The 20,759-nt window shown below is 51.3% G+C and overlaps 6 protein-coding genes across 6 annotated transcripts; 4 read left to right on the top strand and 2 right to left on the bottom strand.

Moving 5' to 3' along the window:
* Positions 1-3,348: 3,348 nt before the first annotated feature.
* On the top strand, positions 3,349-4,140 carry ASPSYDRAFT_90943 (alpha/beta hydrolase; the record flags this gene model as incomplete). The annotated part of the gene is made up of 1 exon (XM_040852411.1): positions 3,349-4,140. One exon carries the CDS (start codon positions 3,349-3,351, stop codon positions 4,138-4,140), a length of 792 nt encoding a protein of 263 aa, XP_040701464.1.
* Positions 4,141-4,930: 790 nt separating this feature from the next.
* On the top strand, positions 4,931-6,802 carry ASPSYDRAFT_90942 (putative MFS transporter; the record flags this gene model as incomplete). Its single annotated transcript, XM_040852410.1, has 4 exons — positions 4,931-5,091; positions 5,151-5,462; positions 5,515-6,115; positions 6,194-6,802. The coding sequence occupies 4 exons, from the start codon at positions 4,931-4,933 to the stop codon at positions 6,800-6,802; spliced, it is 1,683 nt and encodes a 560-aa protein (XP_040701463.1).
* A 1,540-nt stretch (positions 6,803-8,342) lies between these two features.
* Positions 8,343-15,866, bottom strand: ASPSYDRAFT_59126 (uncharacterized protein; the record flags this gene model as incomplete). The annotated part of the gene is made up of 6 exons (XM_040849645.1): positions 8,343-8,360; positions 8,420-9,346; positions 9,524-9,616; positions 9,679-9,714; positions 13,633-14,169; positions 14,226-15,866. 6 exons carry the CDS (start codon positions 15,864-15,866, stop codon positions 8,343-8,345), a joined length of 3,252 nt encoding a protein of 1,083 aa, XP_040701462.1.
* Positions 15,867-16,321: 455 nt separating this feature from the next.
* ASPSYDRAFT_59125 (uncharacterized protein) lies at positions 16,322-17,207 on the top strand (the record flags this gene model as incomplete). The annotated part of the gene is made up of 5 exons (XM_040849644.1): positions 16,322-16,417; positions 16,467-16,864; positions 16,911-16,990; positions 17,039-17,069; positions 17,141-17,207. 5 exons carry the CDS (start codon positions 16,322-16,324, stop codon positions 17,205-17,207), a joined length of 672 nt encoding a protein of 223 aa, XP_040701461.1.
* A 139-nt stretch (positions 17,208-17,346) lies between these two features.
* Positions 17,347-18,550, bottom strand: ASPSYDRAFT_90938 (SOS response-associated peptidase; the record flags this gene model as incomplete). The annotated part of the gene is made up of 2 exons (XM_040852409.1): positions 17,347-17,966; positions 18,028-18,550. The coding sequence occupies 2 exons, from the start codon at positions 18,548-18,550 to the stop codon at positions 17,347-17,349; spliced, it is 1,143 nt and encodes a 380-aa protein (XP_040701460.1).
* A 385-nt stretch (positions 18,551-18,935) lies between these two features.
* ASPSYDRAFT_32791 (TPR domain protein) lies at positions 18,936-20,492 on the top strand (the record flags this gene model as incomplete). The annotated part of the gene is made up of 1 exon (XM_040845019.1): positions 18,936-20,492. One exon carries the CDS (start codon positions 18,936-18,938, stop codon positions 20,490-20,492), a length of 1,557 nt encoding a protein of 518 aa, XP_040701459.1.
* Between the last annotated feature and the right edge of the window lie 267 nt (positions 20,493-20,759).

Raw genomic sequence — 20,759 nt, 5'->3', positions numbered from 1 at the left:
TATACCGAATGGTGGGTGTAAAAACGTTTTCAACAGGCCACTGCATAATAATCCACGACAGATGAAGCAGATGCCGCAGATGAAGCCATCCACATTCCGATCGGCATTCTTGCTGATTCTCTGGGGGGAATGGGTGGGTGCCTGTGGGTGCCTGAAGTGCCTGTGAGTGGCTGCGGCGCCCACACAACACCACCCGCACTCAGGCCAATCCTCCAGTCCTCTCCGTCCAGACTTTCGTCTGCCAAGTTAGTTGCACCACGCCGTCGAATTACAGCCCGAATTGCCCGGCCTGTGCCTATCGGCATCCAACGCCTGCAATCTGACCATCGCCATCCCGTCTCGCCCTCCCTGGTCCTGGACTCCTGACTTCTGAGAGCAGCTGTCCTCCCTCTCCACGCTGTCTTCGGCTGCGCCCGAGCCGATTGAGTTGCCTGTGCTCCGGATTACTGCTTTTGGACTTCCCGGTCGCATCCAACTGTCATCCCCTGTCAGTTGCTCTCCACGACATCGCGTGCCTCTATCTTGAGACTCAGGAGATGTCCCGTGTCGCTCCTCATGAGACTGGCTCGCCTTCATATTCAGTCATGATAACCCTCACCATCTCCATCTCCTAGCTAATGGTTTCTGGCCACTGCTCTCCAGCTGACCGGCATTCTCAATCAAGAAAGTCCAGCGCCACGAGCCAGCGCAACGTAAGGGATGGAAGGGGTGCCCAGAATGGAACACTACCCCGTAACTCTGGACTTGGGGGCCGACCGTCAGGCGTCAACCACGCCATCCATGTTACGCCTTGCCTCCCGTCCAGCTCAACCGACAGAGTAACCACCACGAAGATCTTGCGAGTCCACCCCGAAACTCCGAGTCCTGACTCGCGTCCCGAACGTGGCCTGTTGCCTCGCGATCAAGGTTCTCGCGTGGTCCCAGGCTGCCTTATCAAGGAATGCAAATGCGGCAGCAATGCGCTTCACGTGATATCTCGACCAGTAGGCAGTACTTCGCATACTTATCCATATGAATGTCCCTGTTGAAACGGACACGCCGTATTCTTGAGATGTTCTTCGTTCACCCCCCCCTCTTACTCGGCGGCACCATGGTTCACACATTTTGCGTTTGGCATCAGGGTGGCTGTAAAGCTTACATTACAGCTACCACGGTACTGCGTCGAGTCAAAACCCAACACCAACGCCTCCTTTGCTTATTATGCTAATAACGTTATGTCATCATCATTTATCCGGAACTCTACAGTTTCAGCCTGGTAATGGTGTTCTGGATTCGTCCCGCATAAAGTGCAATCCAAACAAGAAGACCAAGCCGCAGGTTAATACGTTCACTGTGATACCAGCGAGGGCATCTTGCTCAACAAAAGATATCGAAATAGAAAGGTTCTCTCGGATCAGCCCACTTGCGTATGGTACTCGTCTCTCCAGTCAGTCACGACCAGGACCTCGTCGTCGACTGCGGAATCATCGTCCATAATAGTAGTAGACATCATAATACTGCTTTACCGACACTCCAAACTGAACTCCCTTGGTCTGGTACCTCCACAATCACACCCGAAAACGCATCCTTCTTCTAACTTCCAGTCCCCGTTGGAATACCTCAGGATACATGCTCAACTTTATGATCCTGAGCCTTCACCGTCCCATATTTGACTGCTCCAGTAGTCGAAGTAGAGTAAGGCTCCCTCATGTTTCACAGGAAGCAGTTGCATTGCGAATCCAACCCTCAGTATCTAGGGTTTCCAACTGCCGGTCGTGCCCCCCCACGATACCTCGACTATCTCTCCGGCAGCATCCAATATAATCACCGCTCTCGATAACGAAGGAACAGCCTTCAGTGGCTCCATACTAAATGGCTCAATTTGGATATTATAGACAGAGTTATGGCGGGGTATATCCCTAAATCGCCAACTACCGAGACGCCTCTATGCGAACCAGTGTGTGAATATGCTCAGAGACAAGCATCGTGGCATTAGTAGAAGTGGTCCCTCCAGCCCATTGGCAGACAGGATATCTACTAGTTAACGAGTATTCTCAAGGCCGCGAAGGACTCGACTCGGTACGCAGTTGATAACGGGTCATTTCGCATACTGACGGGCTTCGTGGTCGGCGCCGCACTGGCGCTGACCCCCTTGTTCCTCAGGCTAGCCTCCATCCTATATTCGCTTTGGTTTGGCTGGTAATATACAAGTTAGCGAGGGGACGCAGGATCACAACACGGCCAGCCCATTACTGATCTGGCGGTCAGGTATGTTGCTAATTCAAGCAGCAAATGAGTATGAGTTATTGACTAGGTCATACCTGGTTGTCGTCTAATACTTTTTTCAGTCGGGTAGCAGCGGCTGGTTCTGACATCGGTGCCGGTCTTACAACATCTTCGAAATCGTATCCTTTCTTAAAGTGCGTGTGCATCTTCCTGCAACCGCATTGCAGCGTCGTTCTTTCTTCACTGCTCTTCTCCTACCGATGCGTCTCCAGCAGAAGCAATACGGCTCCACTAGCGGAGCATATCAGCCATAACTATGTGATCGTCATTGAAGTCGCGGCAGTCATGATCTTCCTCCCAATTGCTATGGTGGCTATTAGCATCGCTCCATGGGGTCCTCGCCATATCCGTGGGATTGGATGACTGGATTTGCATTAGACCCTAGTGCTTGTTACGGCCATCCTAGTACTTGGAAGCTGTCGGGCACACCGGATATCACATACCCAAATATGGCCACCAAGTGCTGGCTTGCCTTTCTAGAATATAATATATGCCATAAACCCTGGCTCGTCTAACAAGCGCCAGTAGATTGTCCCAGTCAACAACGTCATATACAACAACAACAACAACATCTTGTTGTTGAAGGTACCAGTCGTTCTATTGTACCAATTCGCCTCCACAATCTCCAAATCGATTAATATCATCAGTTGGATCTTACATGGCCTTGTTGCAGTATACTGGTTTTCAGTGGTCTGCGACCTACCTTCCCCGCCAGCCCTGTCGAAGCTCAGTGGAAAGCCTGGATCATCCCAATATTCCAGATGTATGAGCGCAAGACCGAGACGGAAGAGCTGGGCACCAATCCTTACGACATGGAAAGCTTGCAGTCCGTGCATGTGCAGGCCGGTTTGCGTTTGCGGATGAAGCTGAAGTGATGGTTCAGCTGCCAAGATCTGCGTCTAGCTGCAGCTATGCAAATAAACCGCCCTCCAGTAAAGTCGTCGAGGACGCGGGCTACGTCAATCCATGGCTTAGGGTGTAAGCACTAGCAGTGTGTGCTCAGTCCTACACTTTTCAAGTACTTATCTAACGCAAGTCCTGCGAAAGAAAGGGTCTCTCCAAATCCATCCATCTGCCCTAGTCATGTCCAGCACCACAGCCACAGATCGTCCTACAATTGTCCTCATCCACGGCGGGTGGCATACACCCCCTCTATACGACAAATTTACTTCCCTCCTCAAAGCCCAAGGCTATGACGTTCACGTCCCGCGCTTACCCTCTATGAACGGCGCCCGGCCCCCCAATGCCGACCTCTATACCGACACAGCACTAATCCGCACCTACATCGAGGCGCTCGTCGAGGCAGGTCGCAATGTAGTCGTCCTCATGCACTCGTATGGAGGACAAGTTGGTTCAAACGCGCTCGCGGGGTTGGGATGTGAAGCGCGACAGCAGCGCAACCGAGCTGGGGGCATCAGGCGGCTAGTCTATATCACTGCCTTCGCGCTCAATGAGGGCGAATCGATGATGGACATGGTGCAAAAAATGGGAGACGAGGCGTTGATCCCGCTCGCATTTGACTTTGCGGATGACGGCACAGTGTTGGATCGTGATCCGAAGAATCTGCTTGTTGGGCCTGGGCCTCCGGGGCTGGAGGCGGAGCTGGATGCTTATGTTGCGCGGTTTGAGCGGTGGAATGGGACGGCAATGTACCAGCGCTTGGAGATTTCTGCGTGGAGGAAGATTCCGGTGTCGTATGTCTGTACCACGAATGACATGACGGTGCCGTTGAATTATCAGCAGGCGATGATTGAGAAGATGCGTGGGGAAGGGAGGGTGGTGGATTCCTTTGAGCTGGAGACTGGGCATTGTCCGCAGATTACAATGCCGCAAGAACTGGCGGATGTTGTCCTCGTTATTCTGAGCAAGGAATAGTTTTACTTTTTCTCTGTCTAGTTTATACATTAAATACCTTTTACCGTGATGTGTTTCAAGTCCACAAGCATCCACGCACTGGGTGACAGGATTTGCGGCACATATCAAGGCAGACTACTAACAGCTGGAAGGAGTTCTTTCCTGTGTCAGCTTAGTATAAAGCAGTTTTTCTTAGTTTCCGTCGGAAAATCCTTCCTGTTCGCTCCCCCGGTAAGCGCTGTATACTTCTCACGTCCGACATCGGATGACTCATCCGCAACTGCTCCCGCTGATCGGATCTGATAAGAAAATTGATCGCAAGTCCTCAACGTTTTCGTCTACGGCAGCTTGAAGGTTTCCCTCCATCACTTCTCTTCTCTCTCTTCTAATCGCCAGACAGGCCATCAATCGCACCCAGCTGTAATGCTGTCTTCTTGATCACTGTATACAGTGAGTGGTCCCGTTACGTTCTTTGCTTTTTCTTGCGCTGTCCGTCACGTGCGGTTCTACGTGCGGTTCTGGACTCCGCACTCCACCATCGAATATTTTACGAACTTTCTCAGTTTCCGGGTTCTAACCGTATATTCTGGGCTAGAAAATCAAGAGCACTCTCGAGCTGGAATAGAGCTCCTATAGCCTCACTCTGGTCGTACATTGCGACGCAGTTGCGCTGCCTCTCCAATCGGACCGGTCTTCCGCGCATACCCCCCTCTACCCGCTCCGTCTTCCTCGGTATGCTTTTCTTTTCTTTTCATTTTTTCCCCTGCTAGATCCCAATTGTTCTAACACTTTCAGTCAACAGGCAAACATCATGAGCGTCCTCGCGCCGTCTAGCGAGCCGACGAAGAGTCTCAACCGAGAAGACATTCAAGAACAACCCCGCGACAGCTCCAGCCATGATGCAAGCAGTCCAGACAATGGCGACCTCGAATCTGGCGACATCGATGTCGAACAGATTGAGCGCATCTACCGGTACGCAGTCTTCCCTATCCCAATACCCTCGTGAGCAACTCTAATGTCCTCCAAAACAGAAAAATTGACTTTCGCATCATCCCCGCATTTTGGGTCCTGTACTTCCTCTGCTCCGCCATCAGATCCAATGTCGGGCTTGCGCAAACGATGAACGCAGAGTCCGGGCACGACCTTGGCTCCGTGCTCAATCTTACACCACACCAAGTCTCGACAGGTCTCGCCCTGTTCTATGTCTGCTACGTTGTGTTCGACTTGCCGTCGAACCTGGTCATGACAAAACTAAGCCCGCACGTCTGGATGAGTCGCATTGTTATCGGAGTAGGAATAATCGGGAGCTGTATGGCTGCCATGGAGGCTGCCTGGAGTTTATAGTACGTGTATTCAACGCCCAGTCCTCATCCAATGTGCTAACCAATCTGCCAGCCTCCTCCGACTCCTCCTTGGAATCGTCATCGCAGGCATGTGGCCAGGAATGGCCTACTACCTAACCCTCTTCTACCCGCCCTCGCGCACCGGCAAACGGATCGGCCAATACTACACCGCGGCGCAACTCTCCGCCGCCGTCGTCGGTCTCGTTTCGGCCGGGTTCCAGAAAATGGACGGCGATCACGGCCTCGTCGGCTTCCAATGGATGTTCCTCGTCTACGGCGTCATCACCGTCGCCGTCGGCATCGTTCTCCTCTGGTGGCTACCCGATCGCCCCGTCGCGCCAGGTCAAGAAGAAGCCGCCAAGCAGCGCAGCAAATGGCTCCGCTGGTTCCCGCAGAGCCCGCCAGTCCTCACGGGCGAGGACGCCGAACTGCACTACCGCGATCTAACCAGAGTCTATAAACGCCCGCGCTGGACTCTGCGCAATCTTCTCTCTGTCATGCTCGACTGGCGCCTTTGGCCGCTCCTACTCATGTACTTCGGTGTCGTGGGCGTCGGCATCGGCGTGCAGAACTACGCCACCGTTATCATCCGGAGCATCAACCCCAGTCTATCAGGCATTGAGCTGAGTCTGCTCACCGCTCCTATATGGCTTGTACGTCACGTCCGGACTCCCTCAACCATTCCCCCACACCTACCTTATCCTCAGGTTAACTAACTCGCTATCGAACAGATGGACCTAGCAGCCATCCTCCTCGTAACCCCTCTCTCAGACCGCTTCCACCACCACCGCGCAATCTTCTTCTCTCTGGCCGCCTGCGTTCAAATGCTCGGCCTCCTATTAACAACCTACGCCGGCACAGACAGCAACTCGTGGCCACGCTACGGCGGTCTCCTAATCGTCGGGTTCGGACTCGGCCCCACAGTGCCGATAACAATGACCTGGACAACAGAGATCTTCCAGCCGCGGCACGGCGAGGTCGGCGTTGCTGCTGCGTCGGCCGTTGTCTCAGGGTGGGGCAATCTTGGCTCGATCATGACCACGTATGCGCTGTATGAGGGGTGGAGCGAGGATGCGAATGCGGCAGGACGGGAGAAGTTCCGGAAGAGTAATCTGGTGATGGTTGGGATTTTGGGGATGAGTATTCTTAGTGCGTTGTGTATGCATGTTGCTGTTAGGGTTTTCGATGGGGGAAAGAAGACTGGGGGTGGGGATGGTGAGGGGGGCAAGATTGTTGATGGCGCGGCGAGGAGGGAGGTGCAGCAGCGTGGGTTGGATGGGCTAGGAAGTGGGTTGTTTAAGATGTTTAAAGGTGGGAAGAGGACTTCCCGTGAGGGATAGGCGGTTAAGCTGTTCCCAGGCTCCATGGATGGTGATGGAGGTTGCATATATATATATATATATATATATCAGATATTTAGAGCTGTATACAGTTAATAGAAGTAATTTTAATGGTTTCCTAACCTCTGAACCAACCAGTTGTAAGTCCTATCAAAATAAAAATATTTGTCCCAGGTAGAAAGGTTAAGACAGTGGGAGAATACCACCAAGTTAACCTTTCTTGCCCTAACTTGCACGAGGACAAATAAAAACAACAGACGCATAAGGGTATATATACACCGGCGAGCCGGCCAATCCGATAATTATTCGCTGTGCTAATTTAAATATGAATCGAGCCGGTGTCACTGCTACGTGACCAGGGCAACCCCAGGGTAAGGCGCCGGGAACTAGTTTCTCTGCGCAGTAGATAAGTTATATGGATGCCTAGAGCACGACGCAGACCTCGGCCATTTCAAAAGTAGTGTGAAACCTCCAATACTGAAGTCATGATGTATTATCTCTGTACAATTTCCTCATACCTGTGATTCCGGTACCCCCAATACACCCTACTTTGCACATACATAGTGTACACTATAGTACGTACTGTAGATCACAGTTCTCGCAAAGCCGAGGTCCGGAGTACGTAGTATCTACGCACCTACACATCAGTCGAGTAACTACTGGCCAGTGGTAAGTAAGTTTTGTGATACCGGGCCATTCGATTACATCACAGTGCATCGCGCCTACTACTAGTGCCGTCTACCCCACACTGTAAACAAGAAAGACGGCGGGGACTACCGACTACCCGGGCGATTTTATCATTGTATCATTGCATTAATATTCTGATGTCGTACCTGCTAGTACTTAGTGTCTCTGCCAAGATACAAGTCTTGATACAATTTAGGCGGTAGTCAACAGCCCTTTCCGGTACGTCATTCAGGTCGGCACTGCTTCTGCATTCAGGCGATTCTGCCATGGCGCAGGGCACCGCCAAGTAGGGCCAAGGAGGGCCTCGACTTTGCCTAGACTGGAGGTGGTATCCGGCTGAGGTGACTACATACGTTATGACCCAATGGGGTTGGCAAAGCGGGGCGGGGGGGGGGGACTTGCCGGATTGAGAAGGACGTGAGGTTTTTTGAGGTCAGGTGGCAATGATCACTGATGTGTGCCAAGCCTGGGGATGAGAACAAGGCAAACTTGATGTATTGCAAAGTTGGGGTGTTTGGTTACGAGTTACAAGTATGACGCTGCGTCGAGGTGATGATGCAGATGCAGATGTGTTGGTATCCGTCCTATTTTCCATTTGTGGACTATTCTATGCTATCCGTAACACATAACCCCATTAACAAGTGAAAGAATTTGCATGCAAAACCAGCAGGGATAAGGAAAGCAAAAGGCGAGCTGTGGCATCGGTAAACTAAAACACCATCGTATGAATAAGGGAAAGAAAGACAGAGAGAAATCTATAATTGCTCCACAAACTGCCCAGCTGCTCTTTTGTTTCTACTACACCCAGTCGACGCCGGAGGGTATACTAGCGCTAATTATGAAATGTTTTCGATTAAAGACCACCGCAGAGCTGCAAATTTGTTAGACAGGTGACTCAAAACAATCCAGACAGGAATTTAGTGGACTTACAGTTTCCGCAATGATACCAGTGATCTGGTAAGGATCAGCGTTGGAAGCGGGACGGCGGTCCTCGAAGTAGCCCTTGCCATCCTTAGCGACCTGGCGGGGAATACGAATTGAACCACCACGGTCGGCAACGCCATATGAGAACTTGTCGATGTTGCCAGTCTCGTGACGACCGGTGAGACGCTCCTCGTTGCCCTCACCGTAGACAGCAATGTGCTCAACGTGGCGGGCCTCGAGCTTCTTCATGTAAGACTCGATGGCCTTCATGCCACCATCAGAACGGGTAGCGGTGGTGGAAACGTTGGTGTGGAGACCAGCTCCGTTCCATTCACCCTTGATGGGCTTGGGCTCAAAGGAAATTTTGACACCGAACTCCTCAGCGACACGGTGGAGGAGGAAACGGGACAACCAAAGGTGGTCACCCATCTCAATGCCTGCGCAAGGGCCAACTTGGTACTCCCACTGGGAAGGCATGACCTCGGCGTTGATACCAGAGATCTTGACACCAGCATAGAGACAGGCACGGTAGTGGGCCTCGACGATGTCACGGCAGTAGACCTTGCCGGTACCGACACCACAGTAGTAAGGGCCCTGAGCACCGGGGAAACCGCCCTTGGGCCATCCGTAGGGCCAGCCATCGGGGCCGAGAAGGGTGTATTCTTGTTCAAGACCGAACCAGAACTCCTCCTTGGCATGCGTCTCCATCAGGCGGTTGCAGTCGTGACGGTAGTTGAACTTGTTGGGGGTGCCATCGGAGTCCCAGGTCTCACAGAGAACAAGGACGTTGTCGCCACGGCGGAAGGGATCGGGGTAAATAGCACACGGGCGAAGGTAGACATCTGAGTTGTCACCAGGGGCTTGCGACGTTGATGAACCGTCGAAGTTCCATTCTGGGAGCTCGTCGACGCCAGCGGGGGCCTTAGAAAGAGTCTTCAAGAGTCCGTTAGCTTCTCGCTCGACAAGTGTGATCACGTGGTGCGGGTAGGTGCAGATGCAGGATTAGCGTGCGATATCAGGACCGTGCGCGGGGCTTATCGACAGACGAAATTGTCTGAATCCATCGCACGCCAATCTGCTTGTATCAGAAAGTTATAGGTGACGGCATACCTTGGTTTTGCTGCGAGTGCCACCGTTGGAGTCAATCCAGATGTACTCGGCCATGACGGCGCCCTTCTGGTCGAGGGTCATGTACTTCATAAGCTGCAGCGATAAAGTTAGTATGTGTTCAAGATCCGACTAAGAGTCGAAGAAGTGGCACGCACATTCTCCGTATTGGAGACGTTGGTACTTGATTCAGCCTAGAGGAGAGCAGCAATTAGCATCAAGTCACAGTGTGTTTGTGTCAAGGCAGCCCATGACTCACCATAATTAAAGATGTGTGTGGATTTGAAGAAATAGATTTCTTGGGGAAGGGACTTCAAGACGAAGTCGATGAATGCACAGTCAAAGATAGACAGATGCGCACAACACGTAAAACTGCTGGTGGGCAGAAGCAAGAGAGAATGGGCGGACGGAAAGTTGATTTAATAGAGAGAGAGAGAGAGATGAGAGATGGAGAGGATAGAGAAGAAAGACCGGAGAATGGGATGCGAGTCACAATGGTTCTGTGGGTGGGGAGGGTTATTTAAATAATTCATTTCACTTTGCGCCTTCTATTTTTTTTGCCTCTTGCCGGTAATTATGTATTGAAAATTACCGTCTCGGCGTCCTGGGGCGGTGCTGCTGCTCCCTGTTTCTGGCAGCCACCGGCGCATTTCAGAAACTCAGCCTTCTGGAATTCTTGCTCCCGTTTCTTTTTCTGCATTGCATGTGTTTCAAGAAAAAGGCGCAGCATTGTATGGAGCCTTCCCATCGGCAAGGCTGCAGGGCGGTCCAGGGGCTACGCCACGTTTTGTCCATTACGCAGTGACAAAGGCAGTCAATTCTTTGTCAAAATAGCTTCACTGTGTCTGATTATAGTAAGTCTTTGGCCCATAGGAAATTTGTTGAAGAACATGATATACGAGAAGATAGCCTTGCTAGCAAACTCAAGTTCATCCTGTCGTCCAAAAAAAATAAAGTAAAATAAAACGCGCATATCAGGCACAAACCAACCCAACCATCGGCTCACAGGATACAGATCACAGAGCCGGCCTGGCCAGACTCTAGATATGAGCGAGAAATTAATCACCACGATCCCATTCGAACTGACCTTCCCCGGATCCCTCCCCACGCGACGGTGATCAAACTCAGCGACCCGAGGGAACCTCAATCAATACCCCGGAATCACAGCCGTCTGCTGACCATTGCGCAAATGGTGTTATCTGGTTCGTTCAGCCGCTGAGAGGACAGAGATAATGAGGTCGAAGCTGTTGGTAAATCGTATTATTCAAACCAGTCGCTCCCAGCTTGCATATCAGCTGCAGGTCGGGAGCCCGAGAGTCTACTAGCGGTAGTATATGGTAGGGATATCACTGGCATTCAATTGCAGAAAGCGTCCGAGCTCCAGGCTGCTAATAGAACATTGAATGACATGACAGGTCTACTACGATTCTGCTCCTGTGGCTTATCGTTGGAGAGACTCCAATACAACGACAGTGTACAGATGCCCAGTCAGTCTTGGCTGCGCGATAACAACATCAACTTATCAGGCAGCCCCTCCACCCCGCCATGAAACCGACAAGTCGCGTATGAGACTGGTAGCGCGCTTGCCGATGGAATATGACACTCGTCGAGGACATGAGAGTCATTCATCTAAAGAAGAAATCATATCCCGCAGCATAGACTAGTCATACTAATACTTGACCCAGCGTGGAAAAAGATATCGGATCCATTTGACGCGAAACCAAATGAAAGTTACACGGCCTCGCGTAAAGCAGATACCCACAGCCCCAGCCACTTGCAGTGACTAAGGATGATATCTGCCATGGACGTTACCGGAGAGTTCCCCGAATCATCGAGAGCAGCTCGAAACAAAGTGGGGCGTGGCGAATCCGCACGCATTCTGGAAATCCAAACGCGAGAGACGCCGCTGCTGGAGGTGCCCCGAGACCGGACCACTCCCTCAACCTAACGGGAGAACGAGACTTTGAGCGTCTGGGAGTCATATTATCATAGTGGCAACTGGCAACAGTATACAACGAGTAATCGGGTCGATCTGAAAATGCCTCGATCCAGAGATCATCGCAGCAAATAGCCACAAAGACAAAGTCGGGAGAATCAGGAATCAGCTTGAATCCAACTGGCTGTGAGGCCTCCGCTTCCCCGTGTTTTTCTCTTCCCCATACGGACCGAGCATGCGGATCCGGCTTGCGGTCGTGACGACCATAGTAGCTCGTCCTCGTCCTTCACCTGTGATATCCTCGGGAGTATCAAGAAGCCTTGATATCAGGCGCTGTTTGATACAAGATGAAGCTGATACCCAACCCGCTTGGCATGAAACCGTGCCAAGACGCACTACACTAATCCGGATAAGGTCATAGCCCACCTGCGGGCGCCGATGGAGTCCCAAATTCCCAACAAGTTGCGGTGAAATTCATCGTTGAAACTGGAAACCGATGGTTCTAGATGAAAGAGAGGGGTATGGAACAGACGAAAATATCAGAAGATCAGGGTCAATCATCACAAGACGACCAGAAGAGTCAATAATTACAATCCTCCGGCTCTCTATGGTCGAGCGCGATAATGAGAAATTGTATTCAGATAATGAATCGGCTCCTATAGGCAGATCTCCCGATCCCTTATCATTTCACTCTTATTGGTCAGATGCCGCTCGCCATGACACACCGCGCTGACTGCAACCGGACCGAATTACGCACTCAGCTGGACTGGATTCAAGTAAGGCAACAAATATTACATACAGAGTCCACTGAGGCAGCAAATAAAAGCGCAAGGTTTGAGGGCTCGCCACAAGAAACATAGAGGGAGTTCGAGAGAGGCTACGGAGAGCGATTATGCTATCTTGAAGTCACTAAGTGTAAGTGCAAGTAGTGTCGGCGTTGAGTCCGGGTGATCGGTTACTGATTAAGGCTATCGGTCGGCCGGTGCAGCTAAAAATTCCAACAATCAGCAGGGCGAGAGAAGTTGGTGGTGTAATTATGGAATTGCAAATTTTCAGTGTCTGCTACCAAAAATAAAATAGCTCGCTAGACCGCATTTAGGCAATCCCTGGGGAAACCCGTGGGCCTAAGAGCCAGGCAGGGGCAAAGGTCTCACGTAAAAATAGATTGAACTCACTCCTGTCGCGAGCATGTAGAAACCGCTCAACTTGTCAGGAACTCACCCAGGAGTCACGAGTTGGCAGCGGGAGGGAAAATACCGCGGAAAAGGAGCAAAACAAATCATGCTCTGCATGCAAGCAGGTGCTGCACAGACCGACCGAGACGAGTCTAGAAACCCTGAGGACAGTCAGGCTGCGCCTCAGGAACAGTAATTCGCGCAGCTGATCATGCGTTGGGCTCTTCTCCTGGAGTCGAGCATGGCTGGAATTTTGATGCGTTGTTTACCAGCTTTACCAGTTCGAATTCTTCAGGTTTTTAATTAAGTAATGGAACTCTGAGCAATAGAACGGCATCCCTTGCTGTATCAACATACGAGGGCTATTTCTCGCCAATCTACTAAATACCTCGTCGTCGTCAAATACCTCATCCGAGGCATATCGGCTCGTTACCAGCTACAATTTTCGGTTTTGATACATTTCATCTTGGAATCTAAATTTCGTTGCTCNATGTAACTACCATGATCTTGGAGTATTCTGGATTCCACGGTTATTGCCGCGGTTGCTCATTCCGCCTGTTTCTCATCGCTGCAATGTTGCGTTTTCAAGAGTAAATACCGGCAGCGAACATCCCGCCCAAGCTCCCTAATGTCCATGTCCGTCTTCATCCTCCCAACATGTAGTATGGGGCGTTGTCAGACTTAACTTCATGCAGGAACCGACGGCTATGCGGATCAGTCGGGACCCTGACCCTGAGGCTGGGACGTGCTCTCCAAGCTCCAAGGACGAAATCAAACCCCCCACATGCGATCCAAGCGTATCACAAGCAACAATGTTTGTGTGGCCTGTCCTTTTGGGTGAGATACCGGGGGGGTTGTTACTGACCCGGCACTCACCGACAGGCTGGTCGGGTTAGGTCTCTCCACTCCCGCGCAGCCCTGCAGGTGTGCGTCGAACCATTCCCAATTCTTAAGCGCGATACCCCGGAAAATCCTCACCCGCGGCTCTTCTGCTGACGTACCCATCGGAGGACCCATTCGACCAAGACGCCAATGTCTTGGGATGTCTCAAGCACATACGCCAACTTGCTTCGCAGTTCGTTGGTCGACCCCGAGGTTGTCCGTCCGTCTGCATTAGCGTCGTCAAGAGTGTCGTTCTCGTCGTCAAGTAATCCCGTCGCGTCCACCACAGAGACACGTCCGTTTATTCCAATTTCGAAACTGATTGAAGCCTTGGTGAGAGCAACGTCTTCAGGACTTGACTTCGCAGATGAAGGACGATCCACAGTAAATAGTAGCATAACCATCGGAGCTTGCCCAATAGTCCGCAATGTCACGTCCACATTGAGATCGTCTGAGCCAACCCCATCGGCTTGACTCAAGCCCAGCAACGCATTGAGCTTCTTCACGTTGGGATTTTCATTGCTCAATATTGTGACATCCCCGTGGCGTTCCGTCATATATTTCTCTTCATCTGAGCTCTTTTGGTCGTCTGATGTCGGCGCCAGGGGGAAGGTACCGCGGATTATATTCGCTAGAAGGGCATACTGTCGGAAGGTCTAAAGATCGCAGATCAGTAATTAAGCAGCATACCAGGGCAGAGTCTTGGGTTTACCGGAAGGATATCGGCGAGTTGCCGTGGATGCGAGAACGGGATATCTCTGAGTGTTCTTCCACCCGCAGATTCAAATGGTTGGAACGTGTAACTGTGCCATTTCGTGCATGGTTTACCCTCCTCGTCAAGCGACGGTACGGATATCCTACTTCTCTTCCGATCGATTTGGGTAGGGTCTTCTGGGCCGAGCGCTCCCGTAGCTGACAATGGGGACCAGCCCGGGGCCAGCAACCCATCGTACGTCACCATTTTGTAGTCCTGTGGCATCTCGGTATTCAGGTGCCGGTAGACCTGGTCCGCTACCATGAACGGTATGTCAAGAGGTGGCTCCAGCCTAGCAACAAACCGACGGTTCGGAGAAGACGAGCCCAACATGCCAGAGTCAAGATCCATATTCTCAGAAGTCCCCTGATTGTCGGTCAAAGTCGCTGGCGGGTCAGTCCAGTTGACGACCGTGACATCTGATTCCGGCGGGTTGGTTGATGATGTCGCTTCGGCATCGTTATGAACCACAGTAAAAGCATCGGGCCCGATCCAGTCCTTGGATACGCGAAGAGACGGATAACCCTCCTCGCATTCGACCGCGATTTTCCAGTCTCCGTTGGTATAATCCGTTTCCTCGTTAGCGGGATATTTAGGCGGGTTATCTAAGGCCATTAAGTCGGGTGACTTCTGCTGCTTCACGTCTAGGACTCGAGCACGGGGCACCCAGTAATCCAACCAAAGACCAATTCTGCCGCCTCTGTGAAGGCTCGGTCTTCCCAAATTGCCGCTGCAGAGGTGTTCATTGTCGCCGGAGTACTTGCGCTGGGTGCCTTCCTCGCTCCATAAACGTTTCATACTCTCGTAGAGACCTTCGATGGCCTGGAAGCAATTAACCTCTTCACTAAGTTTATCATGTCGAGCAAGCCATTGCAGGTTCTTATGAAAGTTATCCAGGCTCTTCCAAGTACCCCGATGACCATCTTCGGGAGTCTGTATCAAATCGCGCTTCAAGACAGCCGTAGCCTCCTCACGACGTTCTCCTTCAGTAGCCTCCGGGGTAGCATATTTCAAGCTAACATCCTTGACCACATTCTGTCCGCGGTAGAAATCGATTTCCAAATCAACGAAGCTGCCAGCAATGTTCAAATTATCGTCTTGCCAAATCGACTCAAACCGCTCGAGATCGCTTAATCGCTCGATCCCCTCCCTGCACACTCCCCTGCCCGCAACGCGCGATCGCAGCAGCTGAACCACTTCGCTGATGTGCCTCCTGCGCTCCTCATCGTTATCTCGCGCATTCCCAAGCTTCAAACCCGACATTCCCAAAGCTTGGATGTCGCTATCGTTCATTCCCGGTCCAACTAGTGCATCGTGAACGGCAGGAGATGGGCTGATCCCCGGATAAGCGCCGAGTAGGAGGGCGGAGGGTGAGCTGAATGAGATAGCATTGTCATTGTCTGCGGTTACCCCGATAGGAGTAGCGTACTGCTGGGTTGAGGCGGGCTGGTTCGGATGACCATGTCCCGACGCCGATGGAGTTCTCGTTGATGGTGATTTCAAGGATATCGTTCGGTTCATAGGACCACCCGATGGACGAGGCGACGAGGTAAGGTGTGTAGGAGTTGCTCCTGGGTTCGGTTTAGACGGGGTCGCCATGGTTGCGATTTCATGCGCTATAACATATAACCCCCGGATCAAACTAATTTGTTTCCCAAGTCAGGAAAACAGCGAAAACCTCAGTCCGGAGCAGCTCAGCGAGCTCATGTCAGGCACCGCGGAACCGGAGACCAATAAACACCACCCAATTTCCTCAGTTAGGAACCGATGCGTCGTCCAAGCACGAAAGTTGGTGAAACAAAGAAAACGCAGACGCACTGACAAAGCAGCTCCTACTGTATCAGAGAGTCCATCTTGCTCGTCCCGGTGGTAATGGTGAGGACTGAGGGAGAATAATGAACCGCCAATCGATCTAAAGACACTCGCCAAAAAGCAGTAGAGTCACATGAGTTTGTCTTGTTTGTCTCGACGTCATCGGAAAATAGTTGAGCTTCAAAAGACGCTTGATTTACCTTCTAATCGACATTCAATTGAACAAATCCATTTAGAATAAGATGTGGGCTATCAGAAATCTCAGGCCCCTTTATCGCCAGGTCCCTAGGTGGACTCAGATGCGATCTCTGTCGACATTAGATGGACATCCTCACATCGTAAGTAACTTAGAACCCAAACATCCACTCGTACTGATACATTTCCCAGTATGTATTCCCAAGCAACGGGGCTCACATCCTATCACTCCTGCCATCCGAACCGCCTAGTCCAGATCTATCTATTGGGATCACCTCAAAGCTTCCTCCCACCACAGACTCTTTTCGTGAAAATCCGAGGTTCCTAGAGATTCTACAAGAGGTTCTGACGAAATATGGACACGAGGACCCTGACGCAATCTCGCAAGCCCAAGTGATGGCATCCACATCCGGCGCTAATATTGCATCGGGCGGTGTCCTCATGCCTGGTTCCCGTCCTCGGAAACGCCGCGGCGATGTTGACATGACCAGCGGGTCTAGTGGACAAGGTGGTGCTGGGTCTGCTGGGAGAGGAGGGTGGATACATTTGTCGGATGAGCGACGACCGCCTGAGTATGGGCGAATTCCATGGTAGTCCCCCTTGATGATGGCTTTGACAGGGTGCTAATGTGAACAGGCCCGAGGACATTTTTGGGAGCTTGGAAGTCGACAGTGAGGGGGGTTTTGTGGGTGGTACTGGGAACTATCAAGCGAGTGGTATGGCATTTGTCTAGGATCAAGCTATTTTCATGCTGACGAGACCAGGAACTTATCGAATTGTCACGCGGGATGGAATGTAAGTAGCCCACCCAGCCATATCTACTCTCTACTGCTTGCTGTTTGAAAGAAAAACTAATCCTTATGTAGCTTCGGTTTGAGCCCGTTCCTGAGGGAAAAGTTGGTCCAGAGACTACGCGAGGAGGAATCGCTGTGATCCAGGTCGTTTGAAACCGTACGTGTACAACATTGTGAAATGTAACAAATCCGCCCTGCTGGACAGTTGGCAATCAGAATTCTCCAAAACTCCTATTTCCAGACTAAATCAAATCGTCGCATCGTGAAACACCGATCTCCTATTTGGAGAAGAAATTGGTTATACGCTTACTTCCAGCACTGCCATTCTTTGGCTCCGGCTTCTTCGGCGTTTTCTTATTATGCGTCGCGCTGCGCATCTGCTTTTGTTTCGCAGGTGACACTGCTTTTGAAGACTTCGTTGGTGATGACGCAGGTGAAGCCTGTGTTTTTCGCTTCTTGACGTCTTCGTCCGCCTCGATATCTGCTCCGTCTGAATGTTCCCTTTTGACTCTTGACACAGATCCCACTGTATCCTCTTTCTTTACTGGCGGGCCCTCGCTTTCTTCCTTTATGGGATCATTCTTCTTCTTCGCATTCGCAAAGAAATTGGCAATGTTGTTCTTGTTCTCTTTGCTGTCGATTGGCACTATAAAGTCTGGTGAGTTATTCCCAACTTTGCCGACCTCCTTCGGAACCTGGTAGCACTCCAAATCGCCCTCATAAGGCTTCAGGGCACCTTGTAGTTCTTTCGACCAGGCCGTCCGCGTAGGATCTAGCCAGGCATTCCAGGCTTCGCTATTTGGCTCCAGAATGACCGGCATCCGATCATGAAGCCAGCTTAATGAAGGGCGGGCAGACGTCGTGATGACTGTAAAAGTATAGAGCTTATCCTCAGAGCCTTCCACTCAATTACTTCAGCAAAGGAAGCGCACATGAAACAGATCCACTATTGTGCTTACCTTCATATGTAACACTGTCCCAAAGCCCCGCAAGATACATCAAGTCCTCGTCCTTGCGCCGTGTATAATGCGGGATCTTTTCCTTTCCTCCAGGTCCCCTCTTCAGCCACTCGTAGTATCCCTGGCATACAACAACACAGCGCTTCTTCCGCTTCATAGATGTCCACATTCCGCGGTCTTCAATCAGTGAATCATCCCGGCAGTTGATAGTTCTCATGAGCGAGCCGTAATCCGGCTGCCGCTTGGTCCAAAATGGAACAAGGCCCCATTTCATGCCTTGGAGCTTGTAAGATATATGTGCACCCCCATCCTGTGATGCAAGTTCTGTTGTGTCTGTTAACGCTGACTCCTTGTCGCGTTGAGCTTCAACATTGTAGTTAGGGGTGTCGGCGCGGTAGATGGCGCCGATGTTCCCAGGGGCGAAATTATATGTCTCCCTTATCTCATCGTCCTCTGGTGCTTCGTCGACTGGCATTCCTTGCTCTTGAAGACGTCGGCGAACGAAGTTCATGCGCTGTGTCATGTTAAATTGATGGTCTTGCGGAGTACTGGGGGAACATACTACGCCAAGGGCGTACCGGCCACACATGATTGACAGACTCGATGATGGATAAATGCGAATTATACTTAATCGGCAAATTAAATCAGAGTAAAAATTAAAAGACAAAACAAATGAAAGAAGATGAACGAAGCATGAGGTGATGCCGAGGAGTGGTAGACAATAGATCGGAGCTCCTGGTGCCTTGGACGTCATCGCCAACCGGCTCCCGCTCTCATAAATTCTTTCGCCAACACCATCACATCCTGCCTCAAAACATATCAGGGCAAACCAAGATCCGCCCTTGTCAGAAACCAGACCTTTTTATGACACAGTACGAATCAGCAGAGAACACCTTATATCCCCCATAATGCTCAGCGCGGCAGCAGCTCGCCGCACAGGCAGCGCCTTCATCCGAACACCCACCACCTCCGTCTCGTCACGAACCATTGCATTCGCAACGCGCCCGCGCCCGCTACAACATCTACCAAAGTCAAATGCTTCAGTCACATACAAACAGCTCCAATCCCTGCCTTCCCCACTCTCCCGCCATGTCCTCAACCTCTCCCACCAAACGCGATCCCTCTCCTACCTCCAGCGCACGAGACTCGGCCTCCGACAGGCGTCGAAAGGAATCTGGCGCAAGAACCCCGTCCTCCTACCCTTTGCCATTGTGTCAGTCATTGGCGCGACGTTGTTCTTCGCCTACATTGCCTACATAGAGGTAACGCAAAACGCGCCCCAGTACCACAAGTTCCCACCGACGGTGGCAAACGAGCTACGCAAGGCGGTATACTACACGGATGTAATCCTCGATCCGCAGCAGGCGCTGAAGTATTACAAATCTGCTCTGAAGGCTGCGCTCGAAGTCGGCATGCACCCGTACTCGGATGAGGTGGTGGGAATTAAACTGCAGGTTGCAAAGATGCTCGAGCAGGCGGGAATGGCAAAACCGGCGATTGATTTGTTGGAGCGGACAAAGACGGAGTTGTTAGATTGGGTTGATGCCGGGCGAAAAGCGGCGGCGGAAAAGAAAGAAAACGAGGAAAAGCACAAGAAAACGGCCGAAGAATCAGCGAAGGCGAAGCTTGACAAGAGCAAGACTGAGAATGCCGTACAAACTAAACTCGAGATCAACAACCAGCAAATTATTGAGACATATGAGGAAATGAAACGGCGCGAGGAATACGATGAGCAGCAGCGCGACAAGGCTATGAAGAAGGCCGTTGGTATCTGTATAAAGATAGCAGACCTCTACGACAGTGATTTCATCCAAGACCCCAAGAAGGCCCAGGCAGCTCAGGAGTCAGCCGTCGAACTTAGCCTGAAGGAGCTTGCATACCGCCAGGGCTCGGGCCTCCCTGTTAATGGCAGCGCTGGCGGTGATGATGAGAAAATCGCCTGGCTGACCCGGACAGATGTCGTGATTGCTCTAGTCGAACTAGCCCAGACCTACTTTGCCTCGGACAACAAGGCGGATCTTTCCATCCCTCTCTTTCTACGTGCTTTGGAAATCCTCCGCCAGGAAGAAGGACCCAAGCCAACCTGTAGACAGGTCATGCTTATAGGCGATGTTGCTGCCGCAATGGGCGGTCGAGCCCAACTACCATTCCGGGTTGAAGACCCAGAGGCTGCGCGCGCGCAGACCATCGACAATGCCAGGCAGTGGGCGGCGAAGGCTCTCGAAATTAATGAGAGAATCCCTGAAGCTGAGAAGGACGAGGGTTGCTATGTATCTTGTGTCCACGTGAAGTATACTCTCGGAGAGTTTGCGGAGCAGCAGGGGAAGCTGAAGGAGGCTAGGAATTGGTATAGACAGGCACTGGATGGTGCTAAAGACTACGCTCAGCGGGCGGCCGATGACCCCGAAAGTGGAGATCTAGTTGCTCTGTTGGAGACTTCTTTGGCAAGAGTGTCAAAGAAATAAGCGAAGGGTTTGTTTGGTGTAATGTTCTATGACGTTGTACAATAATATATATCATCACCGGGCACATTTGGAAGGCATGATCCGTCCGAACAAACAATTGAAGACATGAATAAACTACTTTTTCATCTATGGTACCCCTTTATATGTTGAGACAGCAGCAAGGCTCCGCCCCTCGGACAACGAAATTTCAAGAAATTTTTATGCCTTTTCTAGATGGTATTAGAACATTGCACGCCGTCCATCACGAGAACCCAGACTTCGGATTTA

Source organism: Aspergillus sydowii (assembly GCF_001890705.1).
Source record: "Aspergillus sydowii CBS 593.65 unplaced genomic scaffold ASPSYscaffold_7, whole genome shotgun sequence".
In the NCBI taxonomy this organism is placed as follows: domain Eukaryota; kingdom Fungi; phylum Ascomycota; class Eurotiomycetes; order Eurotiales; family Aspergillaceae; genus Aspergillus; species Aspergillus sydowii.
Note: the sequence above shows the minus strand (reverse complement) of the source record. Positions and strands in the feature narration are given on the sequence as shown.